Source organism: Puntigrus tetrazona, chromosome 17 (assembly GCF_018831695.1).
Source record: "Puntigrus tetrazona isolate hp1 chromosome 17, ASM1883169v1, whole genome shotgun sequence".
Taxonomy (NCBI): domain Eukaryota; kingdom Metazoa; phylum Chordata; class Actinopteri; order Cypriniformes; family Cyprinidae; genus Puntigrus; species Puntigrus tetrazona.
In genome coordinates, this window is record NC_056715.1 from 7,500,387 (window position 1) to 7,520,518 (window position 20,132).

At 36.2% G+C, this 20,132-nt stretch overlaps 1 protein-coding gene across 6 annotated transcripts; it reads left to right on the forward strand.

The window, feature by feature from the left end:
* The first annotated feature begins 2,836 nt into the window (after window positions 1-2,836).
* plekha1a (pleckstrin homology domain containing, family A (phosphoinositide binding specific) member 1a) lies at window positions 2,837-18,213 on the forward strand. 6 transcript variants are annotated; one of them, XM_043263070.1, is made up of 14 exons: window positions 2,837-2,944; window positions 6,772-6,962; window positions 7,046-7,102; window positions 7,212-7,257; window positions 9,586-9,683; window positions 10,819-10,941; window positions 11,413-11,556; window positions 11,707-11,775; window positions 12,281-12,345; window positions 13,522-13,585; window positions 13,758-13,847; window positions 14,857-14,927; window positions 16,601-16,669; window positions 16,855-16,995. In XM_043263070.1, the coding sequence occupies exons 2-13, from the start codon at window positions 6,822-6,824 to the stop codon at window positions 16,623-16,625; spliced, it is 993 nt and encodes a 330-aa protein (XP_043119005.1). In that variant the 5' UTR covers window positions 2,837-2,944; window positions 6,772-6,821; the 3' UTR covers window positions 16,626-16,669; window positions 16,855-16,995. The 6 variants fall into 6 exon arrangements, 5 of the variants coding, with proteins under 5 accessions (XP_043119005.1, XP_043119001.1, XP_043119004.1 ...); XR_006253042.1 differs by lacking the exon at window positions 14,857-14,927 and having other exon boundaries at window positions 16,855-16,924; XM_043263066.1 differs by lacking the exon at window positions 16,601-16,669 and having other exon boundaries at window positions 14,857-14,931; window positions 16,855-18,213.
* Window positions 18,214-20,132: the final 1,919 nt, after the last annotated feature.

The window sequence follows — 20,132 nt, forward strand, 5'->3', positions numbered from 1 at the left end:
GAGTGATGGGTGGGAAAATAGGTCAAAATAAACACAGTAAACAAGGAACATTAGACCATAGCTGGTATAAGGGGTCTGTCTGCGTTCATATGCCTGGTAAGTGCTTAATCTGGCCTTGAATAGAACTACACTAAAACAGAACAAAAGAAAGCAAGATTGTAACACAAAACACATGAAAGTAGCTCCAAAATAAGCAGAGCGTTTCAAAATAAGTTGATGAGATAATGGCTAAATTTCAAAATATATAAAGCTATAATGAACAAAAATGTGCTTTGAGCAGAAAAACACTGTCACATTGAGCTGCATTAAATATATGTCTCTGATCACACCACTATCATAGCTTTGACAACAGATAAATCCATACTGTACATAACTGTAACATACAGCTGTTTCTTTTCCATAATCAGGATCCAGGATATTGATCTATCATAAGGATAAGGATATACGCCTCTGCAACTTTTATTTCTTCAAACATTCACTTTAAAGAACAAGTATTATGCAAAATTTGCTTTAATATAAATGTGTGCTAGCAGTGTGTGTGCACAATCACCCTATAATGATAAAAATCCACCTGCTGCTTTTTTAAATCCCCCAAAATAATAAGTAGTGTCTCAGAGCAAGCCAATCACAGAATCCATAAAATGTTATTACATTTTACAGGCTCCACCCACTATGATGTTGACGAACACTGCCTTATTAGCAAAGACCAGGCCCTGAGTGAGCTGCACACAATCCAACATGTTTATCTTCACGCAAGTGTGTTTAAAAACAGAATTCATGTAAAATTATTAAAACTATAGATGCTATTTAGTCCAGAAAAATTTTGGGCTTTTTTGTTTTCATTTTATTGTTTGGTGAAATGTAAGCAATAAGGTACCAGAGGCTTAATTTCAAAACAGACATTCGTGGCGTAGCGCGAGATTGCAAGCTTCATTACATTGTAAATTGATGGACATATGGACATATATAATCATACCTGACCATGCTGACCAATCAGGATCCAGGAATCGAACTAACTGTTTTATAATAGCGTATAGGTACTGCATACTACATTGCTGTCACGTAATACACAGATCATTTATAAACATGAAATGCCTTTCCCAGCTAATTATATTTTTACAAATGTAACCGACTGTGTTTTGTCATTTCTCATTTAACATAAAGCTTAAGTTTAAAGTTTAAGCACAGTAAGAGATGAAAGTTTTAATTAGTTTAATACTCACATGTGATGAGATTTCGTGTACATGCTTCGGAAAAAAATGTGTATATTAAAAGTTTAAACTTATATGGCTTTAAAAAGTTTTCAGTGTGATAATATGATAATTAAAAACAATATCAAACAGATGTTGTTTGACAAAGTAAGATATTAGCTGTAAAAATTGCTGAAAATTTACATATGTATTCTGGGGACATCTGAGACTTGTATTAGAACATCCAAACATCTTAAAACCTTTCAGTTTAACAGATCACTTACGACGGTAGTGACAACCTTGGCGGCAGCAAGAGTTGTAATCGTTATCAGGGCAGATGACCACCTTACACTGCAGGTACACGTAGGCATGAATCCGGAGGAAACTGAACATAACTTCAGTACTGCTAATGGAGGGTCTGCAAAGATGGTCGTCTACTTAAAGGTCATTTGCACTGCCGAGTGAGTTCAGGTAAGATCTCTGCTGTTTGGGAATGAAGTACATGTGACAGCTATTCAACATAGAGCTTATAAAGTCTTCCACAGGGCATTACGTTGATCTTCAGTGAGAGAGCTTGTGAAAAGAGCCTTGAAACCATGGCTGACACCAGAGTAGTCACTTCTGAAGACAACAGTCAAGTATCGTGAAGAAGAGTGAAACATTTGTAATTAGTTCCACCTGCAGGTATGTTAGTGGTACTGCATAAATAAACATTAAAAAAGTCCTCAATAATTAAACTATTCCTAAAACACATCTAACTTGTTAGTAATAATTTTAACAGTTGCATGAAACAATATATATAAAACATAAATTATACTATTAAATGTATTATTAAATTACATTTAATTTTGTTTAATTAATTAATTAATTTAATTGTATTGTATTAAGTATAAATAAATGTTTTCATCAGCTTTGCGATTTGACTGGCATTCCACTATTTAACATCTCTCACTTACTGCACATCAGCAAATGTCAGGAAGATCCTCTGTCCTTGCTGAGCAGAGAGATACCACACACAGTAGGCATTGTCATGATAATAGTTTGGGTAGTTTGGACTGGAAAACAGCCCAGAACCATACAGGTGTCCTCCACACTAACAGTTACAATTTTCATCAGAATCAAAGTCAAATGTTATATGAATAGCCTCGGGAAATGCAAAAAAAGAAAAGTATACATTTTTTTAAAGTAACACAGTACCTGCTGTTGGATACGTTGAGCAATACCCTGAATAAAGACAATATGTGAAATTTCTTAATTTAGCAATTACCTAGTTATGAATATAAGTATGAAATAAATTGTAGAAAGTGTCCTACTCAACATCGGTGAAGGTTACCAAAACAGCCTGTTCTGTTTTCACCACATGGTTCTTTGTGAAAAAAAAAATAATAATAACAAGACAGTCACAACCTATAGACAGATAACCTACTGTCGCTAACTCCGTTGCTATAATGTTACAGATAGATTTGTTTTTTATCTTGCTGACAACAATAAATAATTAAAAATAAATAAATAAATAATAATAAATAATAATAATAATAATAATAATAATAATAATAATAATAATAATTTACAGGTGTCTGTATGTAAAAATGAAAATAAGATAAAAGAGAAAGAAAAAATCAAACACATTTAACCTGACGCAGTGACGTATACAGCCACTTCCGCTCCTGCAGGAAAAACACTCGTGAAGTTTGTGAACGGGGACACGAGCAGGAGATGGGCTGAACCGAACCACTTCAGCGATAATAAACCGAGTGAGTAGTTTGAGAACGACCCTTTTTAGCACATCTGCCTATAAGTGATTGCGTTTATGAATATGGAGCTACGTTAAAGTGTATTCCTGCCGTACATTCAAGGCAGGATTAAATGGAGACGGGGCGAGGTTGGGCTTTTCCGCGCTGTTGCTAACTGACAGACGTGGATTTTAGACACATCATCCTTGTAATGTTATAACAGTTTTGATCAAGTAGTGATAGTATGGTAAGGATAATATGTCGCATATAGTGCTAGTTTGTAACTCCGAGCCTCCATCGCCATTATAATAATATGACTAACGTGACAATATAAATGTCGATTTCTCTAAGCAAGGAAAGCTTTGAGTGTCATGTGCTGACGGATTGATTGTCAGTTTTCGATTTTATCTTGTCTGGCTTAGCTTTACATTAAGAGTAGGTTTACATTTACTTTATCATTTAGATGGCAGTTATGTAAATCTTGGTAAAAGTAAAGCTTGCGTATGTGCACGTAAGTCAACTTGATTAATACATATATATATATATATATATATATATATATATATATATATATATATATATATATATATATATATACCACAAACGACAGAAATGTTGTGGTAATTGGTATGGGAATTGATCAATTTAAAGCAACTGCTGTAGCAACATCTGTGATGTTGTACTGAGTTATGGTTATGTATTATAAGCAGTCTGTTTTTGGCTGGCCATTACCACAGACCAACCAATGCACACCTGACCTAAAATGTGTTGAAATGTTATGTAACAGAAGGTCATTGTGTTTGAGGACATCGCTTTTGTTGATGTGTTTGTAAATGACCATGACGAGTGGATCAGTCAGCAAACATTTGGCTTTGGTTTACAGACAATAGTTGACCACATTCACCGTGATCTTTCACTACACTTTCCATGACCCTGTTTTAAGGTGTTGTTGCACGTTTTAGTGGACACGCAGGGCTGTTTGCTCAATGTATTAATTTTACATTCAAGAAAAGCGTTCTTGCCTTTCAAAAAAAAAAAGTTTACCACCTTTCGCTAGACTTTTTGTTTTTCTTTCCATTTTGTTGGTTTATCCAAAGGTTGGTTTCTCTGTTTATCGTAACTAAGGAAAGACACTGGGAGAGAACATTATTTGTCTTTAAGATGTATTTTAATACAGATGGAATAGATTTGTTTACTGTACAGATTGGCAGTCTACACACACTGGATTGTTTGTGTCAGGCTTAAATAGGCTTATACTGTATACTAAGAACTCAAAATATATATTCATAAACTGAAATGAAATTATTAATGGACTAGAAAACTCAAAAATGGAGCAAAGTTAGCAAGAAACCTTTGATTTAGCACTAGCTTATTTTAGCAAATGTTAGTTCCAGATTCCCTGACAGTAATTGGTACTCTAGCTAAAACTAAATTAAATTGAAATATAGCCATATATTGAAAACTAGATTGAAATTAAGCTAAATCGAAACGCTAAGTCAGTGTAAAAATAAGACCTCAATGCATAGTTCACACAAAAAAAGAAAATTCTGTCATTAGTTACTCAACCCCATATCATTCCAAATCATTTGATTATTGATACTTCAGAAAGTTTATGACAGCATTTAAGATGTTTAATCCATGTCTTCTAAATAGTATTATTATACTCTCTTTGGTGGGATAGAACTTAAGTTTGGACAGAAAAAATATTGTATTTTGTGTTTTAACTAAAGTTTGTAATGGCAGGTAATTGTGAAGGTAACCGATGACAGAACTAACCCTTTAAAACAAACACAAATTTGAAAATGTAAAAAAAACTAATAACCTCAATGTGTCTATGTGCATGTTTGCAATTGCTGAAACAGCTTAAGGGCAAGAGGTTGATGCAACCCTTCTGACAAACTTACATGATTCAAAGCAAACGTGTGAGGTGTGCACTCTTTCTGTTTTGCCAGAAATGCTGCACAAATATGCCAACTTCTGGTTTATAATATTATGAGCGAATTAGGTCACCGAAATATGTCTTGTGCTGTGCGCATGCAAAAACACAGTCTGGGTTAAAGTTGTGTTTCATGTGCCTTATCTATGACGTTCATCTTTGTCAGTAAAATGGCAGATTTGTTTTCTAATCAGGGATTCAAAGAAGGATATGTGCATGCAAACCACCCTAAAGCTGTGTAGTAAGCGTCTTCCTGTGTGTGTGTGTGTGTGTGTGTGTGTGTGTGTGTGTGTGCGTGCGTGTGTGCGTGTGTGTGTGCGTCTACTTGTGTTAAAGTACATCAAATAACATAAACAAATTAAGCTCAACATGTAATTCTAACCTTCTTACACATGCGCGCACACACATACACACGTCTAAGATCCAGAGATAAGGAGTTTGGCCTGTTAAATTCTTTTTGTGTGTGTATAATGTGCTTGGTCTAGTCTAAAACAAATCGAATCCTGTCTAGAACGTGACCAGACCCGTCTTGGAGACTATCTGCCCAATCTAAAATGAAAATCAGAAGGAGAGAGAACGAGATCCGAATCTCCAGCTGTTACCCCGCTTTTGCCTGCTCTGATAAGCAGCAGATAGCAGCTCAGAATAAGAGATCTGTGTGCTTTTGTTTAGCTTTTGACAGTGAAGGCCTGCATGCTCTTGGACCTAGAAGAACAGGGCTTTTCTAGAACCTATGAGCATTCCAGAACACAAGGCTGATTCTGTGCTCTGGAACCCAGGGCGGGGCCGAACAGCACTCCATGCTAATTGGTCAAGTGACTCATGGTCATTGTTGCCTCTGTAGGGCGATGACACAGCAGGCCTTGTCTTCCTTCACAGCCTTTGTCTGTTTATGACTTACACTCATGCCATTAATGCCCCTGCCCTCAGAATACTAGAGGAGAATGGTGGATTTATTCTTGCGTTTGCCAGCCCGACACGTTGTGTGCCATATTCACGTGTTGTTTTAATTATGTAATACAGCTTCAGATGGCACATTCCAAAAATATTTAGTCAAGTACACTACATTTGATTGGACATAAAATTAAACGGTAATACTGTGATATAATATTGCAATTTAAAATGCCTGTTTTCTATTTTATTGTCTTTTAATATACTTAGTAAATTAAGTTGCCATTACTCAAGTGTTCAGTGTCACATAAACCCTAACAGCAATTCTTTTAATATGCTGACTTTAGTGCTTACTATTGAAAACTGGTATACTTCTTAAACTTTTTTTTGGAAACTGTAATTTTTTTCAGGATTCTTTGATGAATAGAAAGTTTAAAAGAGCAGCATTTGTTTGAAATAGATTTTTTTTTGTTTTACCGATCAATATAATACCTACTTGCTGAACAGAAGTTCTGATTTCTTTAATTTATGTCTTCTTAATAATCTTACTGGTCTATTGTCAATTATGAACTACTGCTCTTAAGTTCACAATAATTAATTGAGGGCAAATTAAATACTGTTGGATGAATGAAAGAATGAATGTATGTATATAAATATATTTTTTTTCTGAATTTAAAGTACAGGGTTTTTTTTTTTTTTTTTCAAATTCAAATTTTGTTGTAAAATTTCTATTTTGAAAGTTCTCATATTTTTGAGGTATGGTCTTGTCCACAGCAGCTCTGTGATTCATATCCTGTGCAGAATACTTCCACACATCAGAGAAAGAAAATATTTTTCAGCTGAAAGGGCACAAGAATGGGAGAGAAAGGAAGACAGAGGGGTCATCGAGGAAGGAAGGGGAATTTTTTTTGAACCGCATAAGTGCATCAGCTCGTTTACTGGTAGTCTGACTAACCTCTCTCTCTTTCCAATCTTTGCATCCTATCCCATGCTCCTCCCTTTCCATCCTTGTCTTGAGCAGTTACTGATATCAGAGAGAGGGGGGAATGAGTAGTGTGAAGAGCGGGGGTCATGCCTTACGTGGACCGGCAGAACCGCATCTGCGGTTTCCTGGATATCGAAGAATTGGAGAACAGTGGCAAGTTCCTGCGGCGGTATTTCATCCTGGACACGCAGCAGGGTAGTCTGGTCTGGTACATGGACAACCCACAGGTACAATCTGTCTAAAATCTAAATGAACACTGGGTAATGTAGTTTGCTTCATCTGAGAGTAATGTTGTTGTTTGATCTTCTAGAACCTGCCTGTAGGTGCCAAACACGTGGGTTCCCTCAGTCTCACCTACATATCCAAGGTAAGCTGCAACCTTTTCACATATACTACAGTTTTCACACATTCTGCCATTTCTGCGTCATTGCTTTTTTTAAAAAAAAAATGCTACAAGGCCCCCACTGTTCTTTTAGGTCAGTGATGCCACCAAGCAGAGGCCAAAAGCTGAGTACTGCTTTGGTAAGACTTTCTCGCGTCTAAACGCACTTGTACTTCACACTCATTCTATTACAAAGTAGTTTTAATGAGTGTAAAAGAGTGGGGGGGGCCCATATGGCAAAAATACCATATCACAACTTTTTTCTGAAATATCACGATTGTCTGAGAGGTACACACAAATTAATTTCCCTTTAAAAAAAAAAAGAAAAAAAAAGAAGCCTGTCAAGGTAAAGTATAAAATAAAAAAAGAATGGCAAATATTTAGGCCAAAATGATAAAAATCGCTTCAAAAACAGTGCTTTTATTTTTCAGGTGGTGTAGGTTTATTTAACAGTATTGATTTAACAAATATAAAAAGTGAAACGCTCTCTCTCAGGTTGTTTTAAACATGAATAAATTTTTTTTGTTGTTGTTGAACACTATATTATTAGATTCAATGAGGACCAGCTACAGGTTGGTTACTTAAAATATCTTATTTTGTGTTTAGCACAAGAAAGAACTTAATAAAGGTTTGGGACAACATGTGAGTAAATAGTGACAGAATATTTTTTGGGGGGGTGAAGTATCCCTTTAATGACGAGCGACAGCATGTTTTTAGTACTTTTAGTAATTTTTTTCAAATTGAGATTTATACATCACCTGAAAGCTATATAAATAGTCTTTCCATTAGTGTAGGGTTTGTTAGTATAGGACAGTATTTGGCTAAGATGCAGCAATTTGAAGGTCTGGAATCCGAGGGGGAAACAAATATTATCAAAATATTGAGAAAATTGCCTTTAAAGTTGTTCAAATGATGTTCTATTACTAAGCAAAACAAATTAAGCTTATATTTATGGTAGGAAATTGAGAAAATATCTTCACAGGACATGATCTTTGATCATTTGATCCATACAATGTATTGTTTGCTATTGCTACAAGTACACCCATGCTACTTGTGAATGGTTTTCTAGTCCAGGGTGGTATTTTTAAATTTCTTGCTTTTTGACTGACAGGTACATTTCATGCTTTATTCATGAAACACTTTTATTTTGAAGATCTCACATAGTGTGAACAGACCTTGAGAGTTGCAGGTTTGTGGTTTAAATCCTGGCTAGGTGCTATACCTAAAGCTTATACATTTAGTTTTAGATCATGCTGTAAGCGCTGCTTTTTGTAGTTGGATTCTGATAGTATGTTTATGCAGTGGTTCTCCACCTAAGATTTTTTCCAATTCATCTATTCCACACACTTTGAGGTGATTTTGAGCCCATACTCGTTCTCACAGCTTATACACAAAACCTTTGTGTTGCTTTGCACATACAGTTACTGCTGTGCACATGGTAACCTTCTGCACAACATGAGTGGAAACAGGAAACGGTGGTCTGGTCACTTGATAGATGTGTGTATATGTGCACATGTGTTTCTAAAATCTTGCTCTCTGCAGGATGCTTCTGTAGAAATCTGAACTTCATATTGAAGTGTTTATGAAATCCTGTTTATTGGCTTTGTTCATCAAAAAAATAACCACCAGTCCTAACTTTTTAACAGCTGCTTTTATCCAGACATAGCTTAAGGAATAGTTCACTCATGTTTATCTATTAGCCTTGAAACTATGTAACTATATTTCTACCATGAAATGCACAATGAAAAAAAGCAAAAAACAAAACTCTTGCCGCTTTGTGACACACTCTACAAATTACAGAAAACGTTGGGTTAGATGAATTTACAAAATCGGTCCAATCTGGTTCACAGGTTTAACTCACCCACTTGCAATAGCTCACTTCAGTTAAAGATTGTAAGTGATCCGTGACTTTTATTTTGGTTTGAGTCACAAAGCAATGATTTTCAAAATGTCATTGTAAGAAAAATATCACATAAACACTTAGAAATGCATTCTATCAGCAAAATTTACATCATACAAGGACATGAAATTATGTCACTTGCACGAGTGAGAAGGGGAAGGCAAAAAATTCAGCTGCCTATAATGAACATTGCAAATGCACAATGGAGTTTTTTGTGATGCAGAGAATTCTACCATCTACCACCTTTTTATTCCAGGAAAAACACTGAAAGCCACTGAATTAACAGACATTGCCGGAAAAAACTGAGTCGAGTGGCTTTTTTTCTAGTAGCTTTTAGTCTGAAATTGATTCGCACTACTTTATTGACTGAGCATGAGCAGATAATCCATAAAGTCGGCTGAGCCCTAAAACAGGCTATGTGTGAGCTTTTGGGATTTATGGGCATTTTAAAAATACACTGAGACCTTCCTTCTGATACACTGATATTTCCCAGAACTACACAAATTAGAGTTATGGCCTTTGCATTATGGGAAATGGGGTTAAGCTCTTTCTCTCTGTCTGTGTGCAGTCATCAATGCAGGAATGAGGAAACTCTTTCTGCAGGCTAATGATCAGCAGGATCTTGTGGAATGGGTCAACGCTCTCAATAATGCTACCAAAATCACAGTGAGTACACACATGCTAAATGTATTCATTTATAACCTCATACAAAAATACTGCCCCACACCCCCTGCAGGTCATAACAAATTAAATAATGAAATGAATCATGTCTCAAATAAATATGCAATTGATTATAAGTTACAATGAGGTTGGCTTACAAAATCAAAAGGAATAACTGAAAGAGTGCTGCCCTGATTCTTTTTTTCCATGATTCTTTTGGGAATAGTTTAAAATAACAATTTGACATGGATTGGAATAAAAAAAAAATTTGTATATATTTTTATTATATTGCTCATTTACTCTTGTTTTCTATTTTTATTGTGTGCAAATGTAAAGTAAATTATCTATTGTGTCTCCCTTTGAAACTTCTTTAAAGCCCTGGATTGTTTGCATTAGTTATCTAGCCATTATTAAACAAGCTCACATGTTAATCTGATACCCCAGACTGGTGCACACAGGAACATTTAAAGAAACAATGAAAGCATTCAACAAGTTCATTCAGTCAGTTGTCAGTGGTTCTGTCGACACTGCAGACTTGTTCACTGGGCAGCAGATTCTGGTTAGTATTCTGGGAGTTTCTGTTAGATGTAACCCAAATAACAATGTTCCAATGTTTGCAAGCAGATTACAGTAAGAAAACATGTGCAGACAAACACGTACATAAATGCACAGGAAGTTGAAAGTTAAAAAAAAAAAAAAACTGTTTAAGCTCTGCGTTCCTCATCCTGGTGCCGTTTAGTCACTTGGCTGACTAATGGGAAGTTGTATTGTTTGAACGACCCTCACCCCTGAGTCATCATCGTTTCAGAATGCCCTCTCACAGTCACACATACCCTACAATGTCTCTTCTGCTCTTTTTCACTCTCTCTGTATCACTAATATATCACGCTTCCACATGCAATGGCAGGAAAAGCACTCACTGTAGGCCAGACACTCTTGGAGTGTGGGCTGATGGATTGAAGGGCTACACAATAAGCCGTTGTTGTGTTATCCTGTGAGTCTTACAATTGATGGTTAATTCGTCTGCGCTCCATTCTAGTTTTTTTTCCCTCCGTTTTTGTTGCATTGCTTTGCATAGTTGGTCTTTTGCTGCTGCCCTTTTCAGTTATTCTGTTATTTTCTTTTTCTTTTTGTCTGTTAGGTTCCAAAGTCCTCTGATTCTGTTCACTCTGAGAGTCAGAGGTTGGCTTCAAATGGAAACAAGAAACAGGTCCCATACAAGACAGAGATCATTGCCGGAGTAGCTGTCGTCACACAGACACAGGTATTTTCAACCAACGCCATCTTAAATGCATAGTTCGCCCAAGAATTAAATTTTTTTTTCACTAATTACTTACTCTCATGTCATGCCAAACTTGTAAGACCTTTGTTCATCTTCAGGACACTAATTAAGATATTTTTGATGAAATCAGAGAGCTTTGCGACGCTGCATAAACAGCTTGGAATGCGTACACTTGCATGGTACTGTCATAATTTCGCATTAAAACAGATGGTAAAGAAGCAATTGTTGAATAAGGTTGTTATTTTTGTTTTCTCCGTGTGCAAAAAGTATTCTCAGATTCATAAAATTAAGGTCGATGTCACATGAACGTGGTAGGTCAATGTCATGTAGCTTCCTAGTACTTCACAAGTGAGCAGCTGAATTGAAATAATGGGCAATAAAACCGTTGGCTAATTTTGAAATTGTAGAATATTGTTTTTCTGTGTTTTTATGTCTGCTTTTGCCTTCTCTCAGCAGGATGGAGAGGTGGGACACAGTGTCGGAGGAGAGAAGGTGGGCTTGAGGAAGGCTCAAAACCATCCACCATATTTGCACTCCAGAGCAGGGCAGGATCAGACCGTTATTAAAGCAGGATACTGTGTCAAACAAGGGGCTCTGGTGAGTCTGAGAGACTTTTCTAACCTGGGTCTTGTGCAGTTATGGTTGTGTGTTCAAAAAAGGCAAAAATGATTATATTTGAAATATGATTTGTAGAATATATGAAACTGGGGGAATTCATTACAGGTTACTATTTTCCTCTTATAACAGATGAAGAACTGGAAAAGGAGATATTTTGTTCTGGAGCAGAACTCAATGAGTTACTTCAAGTCTGATCTGGTATGTTGTGGATTTATTCTTGACACATGCAGCAGTTACATCCGATAGCTCAAAGCCTTGTACTATTATCATTTTTGAATAAATGGCTTTTTTCATGTGGTGCTGATTTTGACATCTGAGTTAAATTGTACTAGCAAATTGATTTATTTAAGGAAGAGGCCTCTCCACTGTTAGGAATTGTCTCCTGTTTTATGAAAGAACAAGAATTAAAGGGTTATTTTCTTTTGCATTTGAGTTTTTCTTTTTTCTTTTTTAATCTGAACAAAAGATATAGCAAATACCAGCGCTCTGTCTCAACATGAACAGTACTGTACCTGAGAAATTCCAGGCAGCTGCCAGTTGTGTCAGATTCAATTTCTTATGTGCATATGTGTCTGCCTGTTAGAGGATAGAACTTAGTCCATTTGGTTTGTTCTTTGCCAGAGTAAGCTGCGAAGTGACACTCCATGCCATTAGATCTGCATCTGCGAGACTTATGTCTTTTCCTACTTTATTTCTCTTTCAGGAGAAGGAGCCTTTGCGGATTATTCTTCTGAAGGAGGTCCATAAGGTACAGGAGTGCAAACACAGGTACAAACAGAATGCCTCCCAGTCATATGCTTGGGAATCTTATTGCTTCCTATGAACATGGATCCTTTGGTACTTATTAGTAAGAAAAAACTGCTTTGTGCATTTACACTAGCATTCAAAATTTTAAATGTTTATTTCATTTTTTTAAAAATGTGAAATGTAATATATGTAATATATACACGTGAGATGAAAGCTGAAATTTCAGAAGTCATTACTTCAGTCTTCAGTGTTACAATAATCATCTATCAATCAGTCTATTAATCACAATATGCTAATTTGTTGCTTAGTATTATTGCATTTCTTAGTATTATAAATGTTTCAATGTTTGTTTTGCTGAATGTTTTTTTTCAGGATTCAGTATTTATTTGAAATAGAAATCTTTCGTAACATTGTAAATGTATTTACTGCTAATTCTGATCAATTTAATGCGTTCTTGCTAATTAAATTTATTTTCACCCCCTCATTAACCCTAAACTTTTGAAGGGTAGTGTATATTTAGAGTTGAAGAAGTACATATTTATAGTTCTAGACTTAAAGGTGACACATATTGTAAATCCAACACTTTTGTGTTTTAATGCTATTATCCCCCGTAAATCTGCCAACCTAGAAAGTGAGAGAATTTTTTTTTTGTCATTTTTAGTAACGCCTTTCTGCAAGCTTGTGGAAACAAAACAAGCCACTCAGATTTCGCTCCCCCATGACATAGAAAGGGGATCTTAATATAATATTAAAGGCCCGTCTGAATGTTTCCGCCCATGGCACTGACATTATGTTTTTGCAAGCAACAATGGTGTACCAGTTCTAACGCCATGCCAAAAGTTTGAGCAAAGCATGCTAACTGCTCTGTCTTTGGCTGCATTGAAGAGCACAGAACAGTAGTTAGTGAGCCCCAGCCTCAGAGGAGACAAGACAGCAGTGGAATTGTTGATTCATTTATTATATTGATTTATTTACGCTGCTACCACACAGATATAAACATATAATTTCTTTGCCAACTATTTACCTTCACAAACATAACTGATAGTGTAACTTGTGTGTTTTTGTGTTTTTTTTTGACAATTTAAGTGCAATAAAATATGAACGCGAATAGGCATTTAGGCATTTTCTGAGGAGAAAAAAGGGGCTTAATAGGTCTCCTTTCATAAACAAGTTATTTTCTCCCTGTTTCACTTTCAGTGAAATCATGATGCGGGACAACCTCTTTGAAGTTGTTACAACCTCCAGAACGTTTTATGTCCAGGTAAGAAGTCTTGACATCAACATGAAGTACAAAGATGAAAACAGTGTTGAAATTGATTTCTCTCTTTTGTATAAATAAATAGTATTGAATGTAGGTTGTACACTGCATCTCTGAAACCTATAGACACCTGTAAGCTTACAGATCTCCATCTTTTTCTGCCAATCTGTTTCAGGCTGATAGCCCCGAGGAGATGCACAGCTGGATCAAGGCTATATCGGGAGCCATTGTGGCTCAGAGGGGCCCAGGCCGGTCCGCAGCCTCTGTATGTGCACGCACACACACACACACACACACACACACACACACACACACACACACACACACACACACACCCTGTCAAAAGCAGGTAGCCACTCTGCCTGTGAGCAAAACAATGGAGCATAAATTCATGAGTCAACCCGTGGACAGCGTGTTTTTTTTTTTCTTTCCTCAGGAGTTTATCTGCATATTTTTATAATTAATCATGTGCTTTTCTTTCTCCTTCACATGCACATATGCGCGCACATACAGACACACAAGTGAATAGTAATACGACTGCAGTGGTTTGGGTTTAAGGCTCAGAAGTGTAATTGTACTTTGGAATCAGAGTACACTTTGACACAATTGTGTGGGCCACAATCTGGTCGTTTCATACTTTTTCTCCCACTCCCCTCTGAACCTAGTGACCCCCAAAAGTATTTGGACGCTTAATGTATAAAAGTCATGATTTTTGTGGTACAAATACAATTCAAGTAGCATATTGTTGGATATGACAGAGCACATATTCAGACTAAACATTTAGATGTAGATTTAAGTAGCAACAAATGTTTTTTTTTTTCTGTTTTGGGAAGTATATCCAAGTGAAACATTAAAAAAGGGGAAAAAATTGTACGCTGGAAGCTCTCTTCTGTTCGGTTGTTGGTTGGTTGAATTGATCTGAATTCAAGCTTGCACTAAAGAGAGCTTAAGATGAGAGTTTTGATTTTAAAAAAATCTTGAAACATATGCATGGATAATTGTTTATAGCAGGATAATCAAAATAATCATTCCCAATAAAATGTTTACTATTTCGATAGGGTAAATGTCTTAAAGTATAAAACAGTAGATACTGTATATTATTCAAAAGTTAGAATGTATTTCATAGTTTTTTATTTTTTCTTGCAGATGCCACTTGGTTTGATATTTTATGTTAATGATATAACATTCATACATTAAGTGTCCAAATACGTTTTTGGGGCGCCTGTATCTTTCTCCCTTTCTTCCTCTAATGTAGCTTTGCACTGTTGTTTCAGATGCGTCAGGCCAGAAGGCATTCAAGCCCCTGTATTCAGAGATACACACCACGTGTCACTCAAGGCAGCACGTATGTGAGCTCCGCCCCTTTGATCCGCCCCTTGTTTCCTATTCCTCGCTTCGCTTTAGAGGAGCCGCTAACGCACAGCCTTTTACGCACGCGGACGTACTCACCTAGCTTAATCTTTTCCACTTCGCTTTTACAGAGTAATTTCGCATACATACGCACACCTAACAGTTCAAATGCAGAAATAAACTTATTCAACAGGTCACATCCAGAAATGCATTCAGCTTTCCGCTGACCTTATGTTTTCCCGCTAATTTTACCTTTGTTTTGTTCTCATCTGTTTCTTCTCAACCCTGTGGCTCTTTGATTTGAACTAACAGTTAATATTGATGCACTTTATTTCTAATGCTTCAGCCTCTCTGCCAGCCACTGCAGTCTCCCGCTACACACACAAAACGCATGTTTCACACATTTTCAATTGCTCATCTGCATTTCATTATTCTTTATTGTTGTGTGTAACAGTTCATAAAACGTGACTTTTTTTTCACCATATTAAATGATCATCCAGACTGCTACTTACTAATTAAAATGAACACAAAACCATATCCATTGCCTATTTTGCTTCCGTTATGTGAGATATATTAGTGAAACTGCATAATTAAATAAGATCATTTAAAATAATTTACTTTTATTGAAATTTGATTATATTTTGTAATAACTTTTTTAAATTATTTAGTGTTTATATTAATACTTTAATGTTCAAAACTTTGTCTTTAACTCTATAACATTCAAGTTCTAAACATTCAACTTATGTTGTTTACACATTTCTAAACCTCACAGATTTGCATGCTATTTAGAATAAGGTGCTGTGTGTGTGTGTGTGTGTGTGTGTGTGCGTGCGTGCGTGTGTGTGCGTGCGTTTGTTTAATGATGAGGTCATGTGCTTTAGTGCTTGACAGTTGCATTAGGATGTCTGCGTTTCATAAAAGTCATCCAAACTTCTCGTTACTAGCTTGCTGTAAGCTTTTAGTTTTGTAAGGTAAACCCTTAAGTCTCGGACATCAGGTCCTCAATCACTGCTGTTATTAGATTAGACATGTCTGTGCTTTCTCACACGATTGTTAGGTAAAATGTTTTGGACAGTCTCTAGAGCAATGACTAAGATGTTTTTTTTTCTGTTGTGTTCCAGTTCTCAAACTGATGAAAATATTTTTATAACTGTGGATTAATTAGTAACTCTTAAACTCGATGCAGTTCTAACCTTGTCTCAATATTTGTCATCTTTCTCTTCTTGCATTCAAACTTTGTCTCCCGCCTCTCTTTTCATTTATTTTTATCTCTGTCTCCCACCTTTAACCTATGACTGGGCAATAGTCTTTAATAAAATTTGATAAGCATCTTAACAAAAAAAGTAAATTATACTGATCAAATGTGTAATCTAATTAATGACATGAGGTGTTTTTATATAGATAGATAGATAGATATAAATGATTTAAAATGTGCAAAGAGATTTACACATTTTAAATGAATTATTATTGTATGCTCACCACAATTGCATTTATTTGATCAAAATGTGTAAAAAAAAAAAAAAAAAAAAAAAAAAAAAAAAAAATGAAGATGAAGAAAGTATGAAGGCACATAATTTTCTTAGTTATTAGCACCAGGAAAATCAATCCTTCAGTCCGGCTTCTACCTCTCTACTTCTCACTTTGTCTCTCTCATGTTGTGTTTTCCAGTGAGTGGGACAGCTGGGCTTTCTGAGTACTAACACTTCTGATCTGGTGCTCTGCTGGCTCTGGTCTCTGGTACTTCTCATCTTCTACTGCTAAGCTCATCTAAAACCTCTGATTTGTTTCTCGGGTGTTCTTACTCCCAGCTGTGACCGCTCTCAATCATTACCACACAGCTTCAATCTTAACGATGTCCTAAAACCACTTAATTCGGACCAGAACTTACCAAATCTATTCTCTCCCTCGTTCCTCGCCTTTAGGAGTTCATTGTTGGCGGCTCCTGTTTCTACCGCCAGCACACGAGTCACGCCATCCCCTGGACGGCCAGCCCTGCCGTGTCAGCAAACCCAGAATGCCGTGGTCCCACGAGGCCTGGCGTGGGACAGCGAGCACTTCATGAGCCTGCTGCCCCTGCCCCGCCCGCACGCCCGCCTGTCACTACAAGAGACCCGCCTCTCCAAGTGACTCATGAATCGCCGTGGCGACGACGTAGCAGCTTCGGAATGTGTGACGCTCCCTTGCCCCAACTTGATCTGGATAATGCGGATCTTCCTGTCAGCGAGGTCTGACGGTTTTACGTTAAAACTTTTGCCTCTGACGCAAAAATATTAAGATGTGTGTGTGTGTGTGTGTGTGACTAGTTTAAGTGATAGAAGGATCGTCTGAGGAATCGATGACCAGGCGTTCGGTTCCAATCTGATTCGACCTGACCCGTTGACCAAATTTTGAACTTTAAAACGGGTCATGTCGGATAAAAAGAGCTTCAGTCATTTTCATCTAGATCAGGAACACTACCACAATGATTCAGACACCAAAGATTCTTCCAAGTACCTCCAAACCTTTTCAAAAGTGCTTAAAGTAAAGAATAAATTAAGGGATGTGGATTAGATATCTCTTGTGTCGGAAGAAGTGAAGATTTGCGCTGCCCACGGAATGGAGTCGGAAAAGTTTGTGCCTGTGAGAAGTGATTCCTGTTAACATCCAAGAATTCCCCTTCTCTGAGCAGTACAGAACGTACTACTTTTTTCCTGTGCTTTTTTTCTGTACAGTTTCCTATTTTAAAAAGTTCTTTTATGTGCTGTTAATGTGACTAATTGATCCTGTGGACTAAGCTGGGGTTTATTTTGACTGACATCTTTTATCCACACATACATAAGAGTGAATTCTTGTAGCCGTAATACTATTGTTTGTCTCTTGCTCTGTTAAGTGATGAATCAAATCCATGGTTTATTTAATAACTCAATGGGTTGGATACAGTAAAGCCAAGTAGACTGACGCTAACTAATCTGTCATTTTCTGGTGTTCCGGGTATGACTGTTCTCGTCTGATCATACGAGTGAAAGCTTGCTGTTGAACCGTTCATAATTGTTCAGTTATTGGGATTTACGTATGACTACTATGATGAAATGCTTTGCAGTGTATGTTTATCTTTGCACTGATTCATTTTTGCCCTCTGTCTAAAAAAAAAGTGCCTGCGTCTTTTTCTCTCAAAGGTCCGGCAGTTTTAACCCTCGTTTTTTTTTTTTTTTTTTTTGTCTTGTTTTATGCTGTAACAGTTTTAATCTTGTTTGTTTATATTATTTATTATAAGAAAAAGCAATAAACCAAGTCTGAATTCATGTTGTTGGTTTAAATATAACATCTTAGCTTTCCATACGGTTAATTGACAAATTTGAAATGCCTTGGCTTTTTTTTTTTTTTTTTTTAAGGCTCCAGGGTTTTATTGCCCTCTGTTGGACGTTTAAAGCTACTGTCGAAACACTATTGCTAATCGCAGCTCTAAAAACACCTGTTAAATTGCTGTAAATAACTGGATACATGACTTGTTAATTCTAATGCTATTTAAATAGATTAGGTAATTTGACTAAACTATCAAATGTTATTCTTGGTTCTATAACATGTTGTGACCAGTTGTCAAATTACAGCCATGGTTTTCCATGTCCTGTGCAGTTTGTTTCATGTAAATTTGCACTCACCTCACTAAGACTGTCATATCAAAGATGCGATGGAACTATTAGACCATGACAGCAATGGCATCAGCTGGGGTGATGTTGGTGAACATTTTGTCGTCAAGATTTTGCAAGGCCTTGGTAGGTAGAGTCAAAATGACAATTTTAAAGGGATAGTTCACCCTTAACCTCATATCATTCCAAATCTTTTAGTTTTCTTCAGTGAACCGTCACTATAAATCATAATCGGCTTTAAAGGAATAGTTCACCCAAAAATGAAAACTACTCCATATTTTACTCACCCTGAGGTCATTCTAGGTGTATATGACTTTCTCCTTTTAGGCGAACACGGTTTTAAAAAAGTATCTCCTTCAAGCTTGGTAATGCTCGTGGAGAGCTGCCATTATTTTGAAGCTCAGTGAATCTGAAATATGGGTTTTTGTAACAAAAAGATTTATTGATTTAAAATTAGAATGTAATTAACTGACTGAGCGCACAGTTCCAGCTTCTTGGTCGACTTCTAACTCAACGCACAACTTATGATGTCCGTTGCGTTATACATCGAAGCATAGGTCAACCAAGAAGCGGGTAGTCATGGGTCAGTTATTTACATTATAATTTTAAAACCAGAAATATTTTTGTTAAAAAAGACACATACATCTAGGATGGCTTTGGGGTAAGTAAAATATGGGATATTTTAAATTTTTGGGTCAGTTATTACTTTAAGTTGTAGGGGTAAATGTTAATTCATGTATGCACAGTTATGACGTTATTGAAAGGTTTTTCTTTAAGCTGCATTTATTAATTGTGAAATTTCATTTTTCAGAATAACTGATTGATCGGTTCTTGTTCATTCTTATTGGTTTTTAATTAAACATAGATTGCATGAATTTCTTTACACGAATTAAAGCTTTTTAAATCCTCAAAAAAATAAATAATATAAAATAAACTAAAATTACTAAAACTTAAAATGTAATAAAAATAATAGTAGCAATGCACTGCAAATGAGAAAAACAAACAAATTCACTAAATCTTTAAGCACCATTAAAATGAAAAGTGAATATAAAAGCAAGTTTAGAGTATTAATATAGTAAATAATGCTAAAGTGGGTTTTTCAAAAACTTTCTGTTATAATAATTATTTTAGTCTCATTCGTAGCAGATGCTTAAACAACTGTGTAGTTAATTAACATATTTATATTGCCTGAACAGAGATTTTATTGGGATACAGGCAAAAAAATAAAATATTTTGGTCACTCGCCATCTTTAGACATGTCTTTTCAAGTTTTATTCGCGTTGCCTACAGTATAGTGCTGGCTGCGTTTCAGTGTTGTTGTCATTGAACTTGAAGAGATAACCAAACCATTAGTCAGAACTGTCAAACTTAATAGTCTTTGTTCACAAGGAAAACCATAAAATCACCCTATTTGAGTTTCTGGGTTCCACTTAACCACAAAAACAACCCAGCCTTATAGTCCTCAGGCCAGGGGCCTCTCCCATGGCCAAACCCCTCGTAAAGATGCTAGCAACTAAAACAGCCCAGGGGCCTGGTCAGTGAAAGTGTTTAAAGTCAGTATTTAGACTAATTAT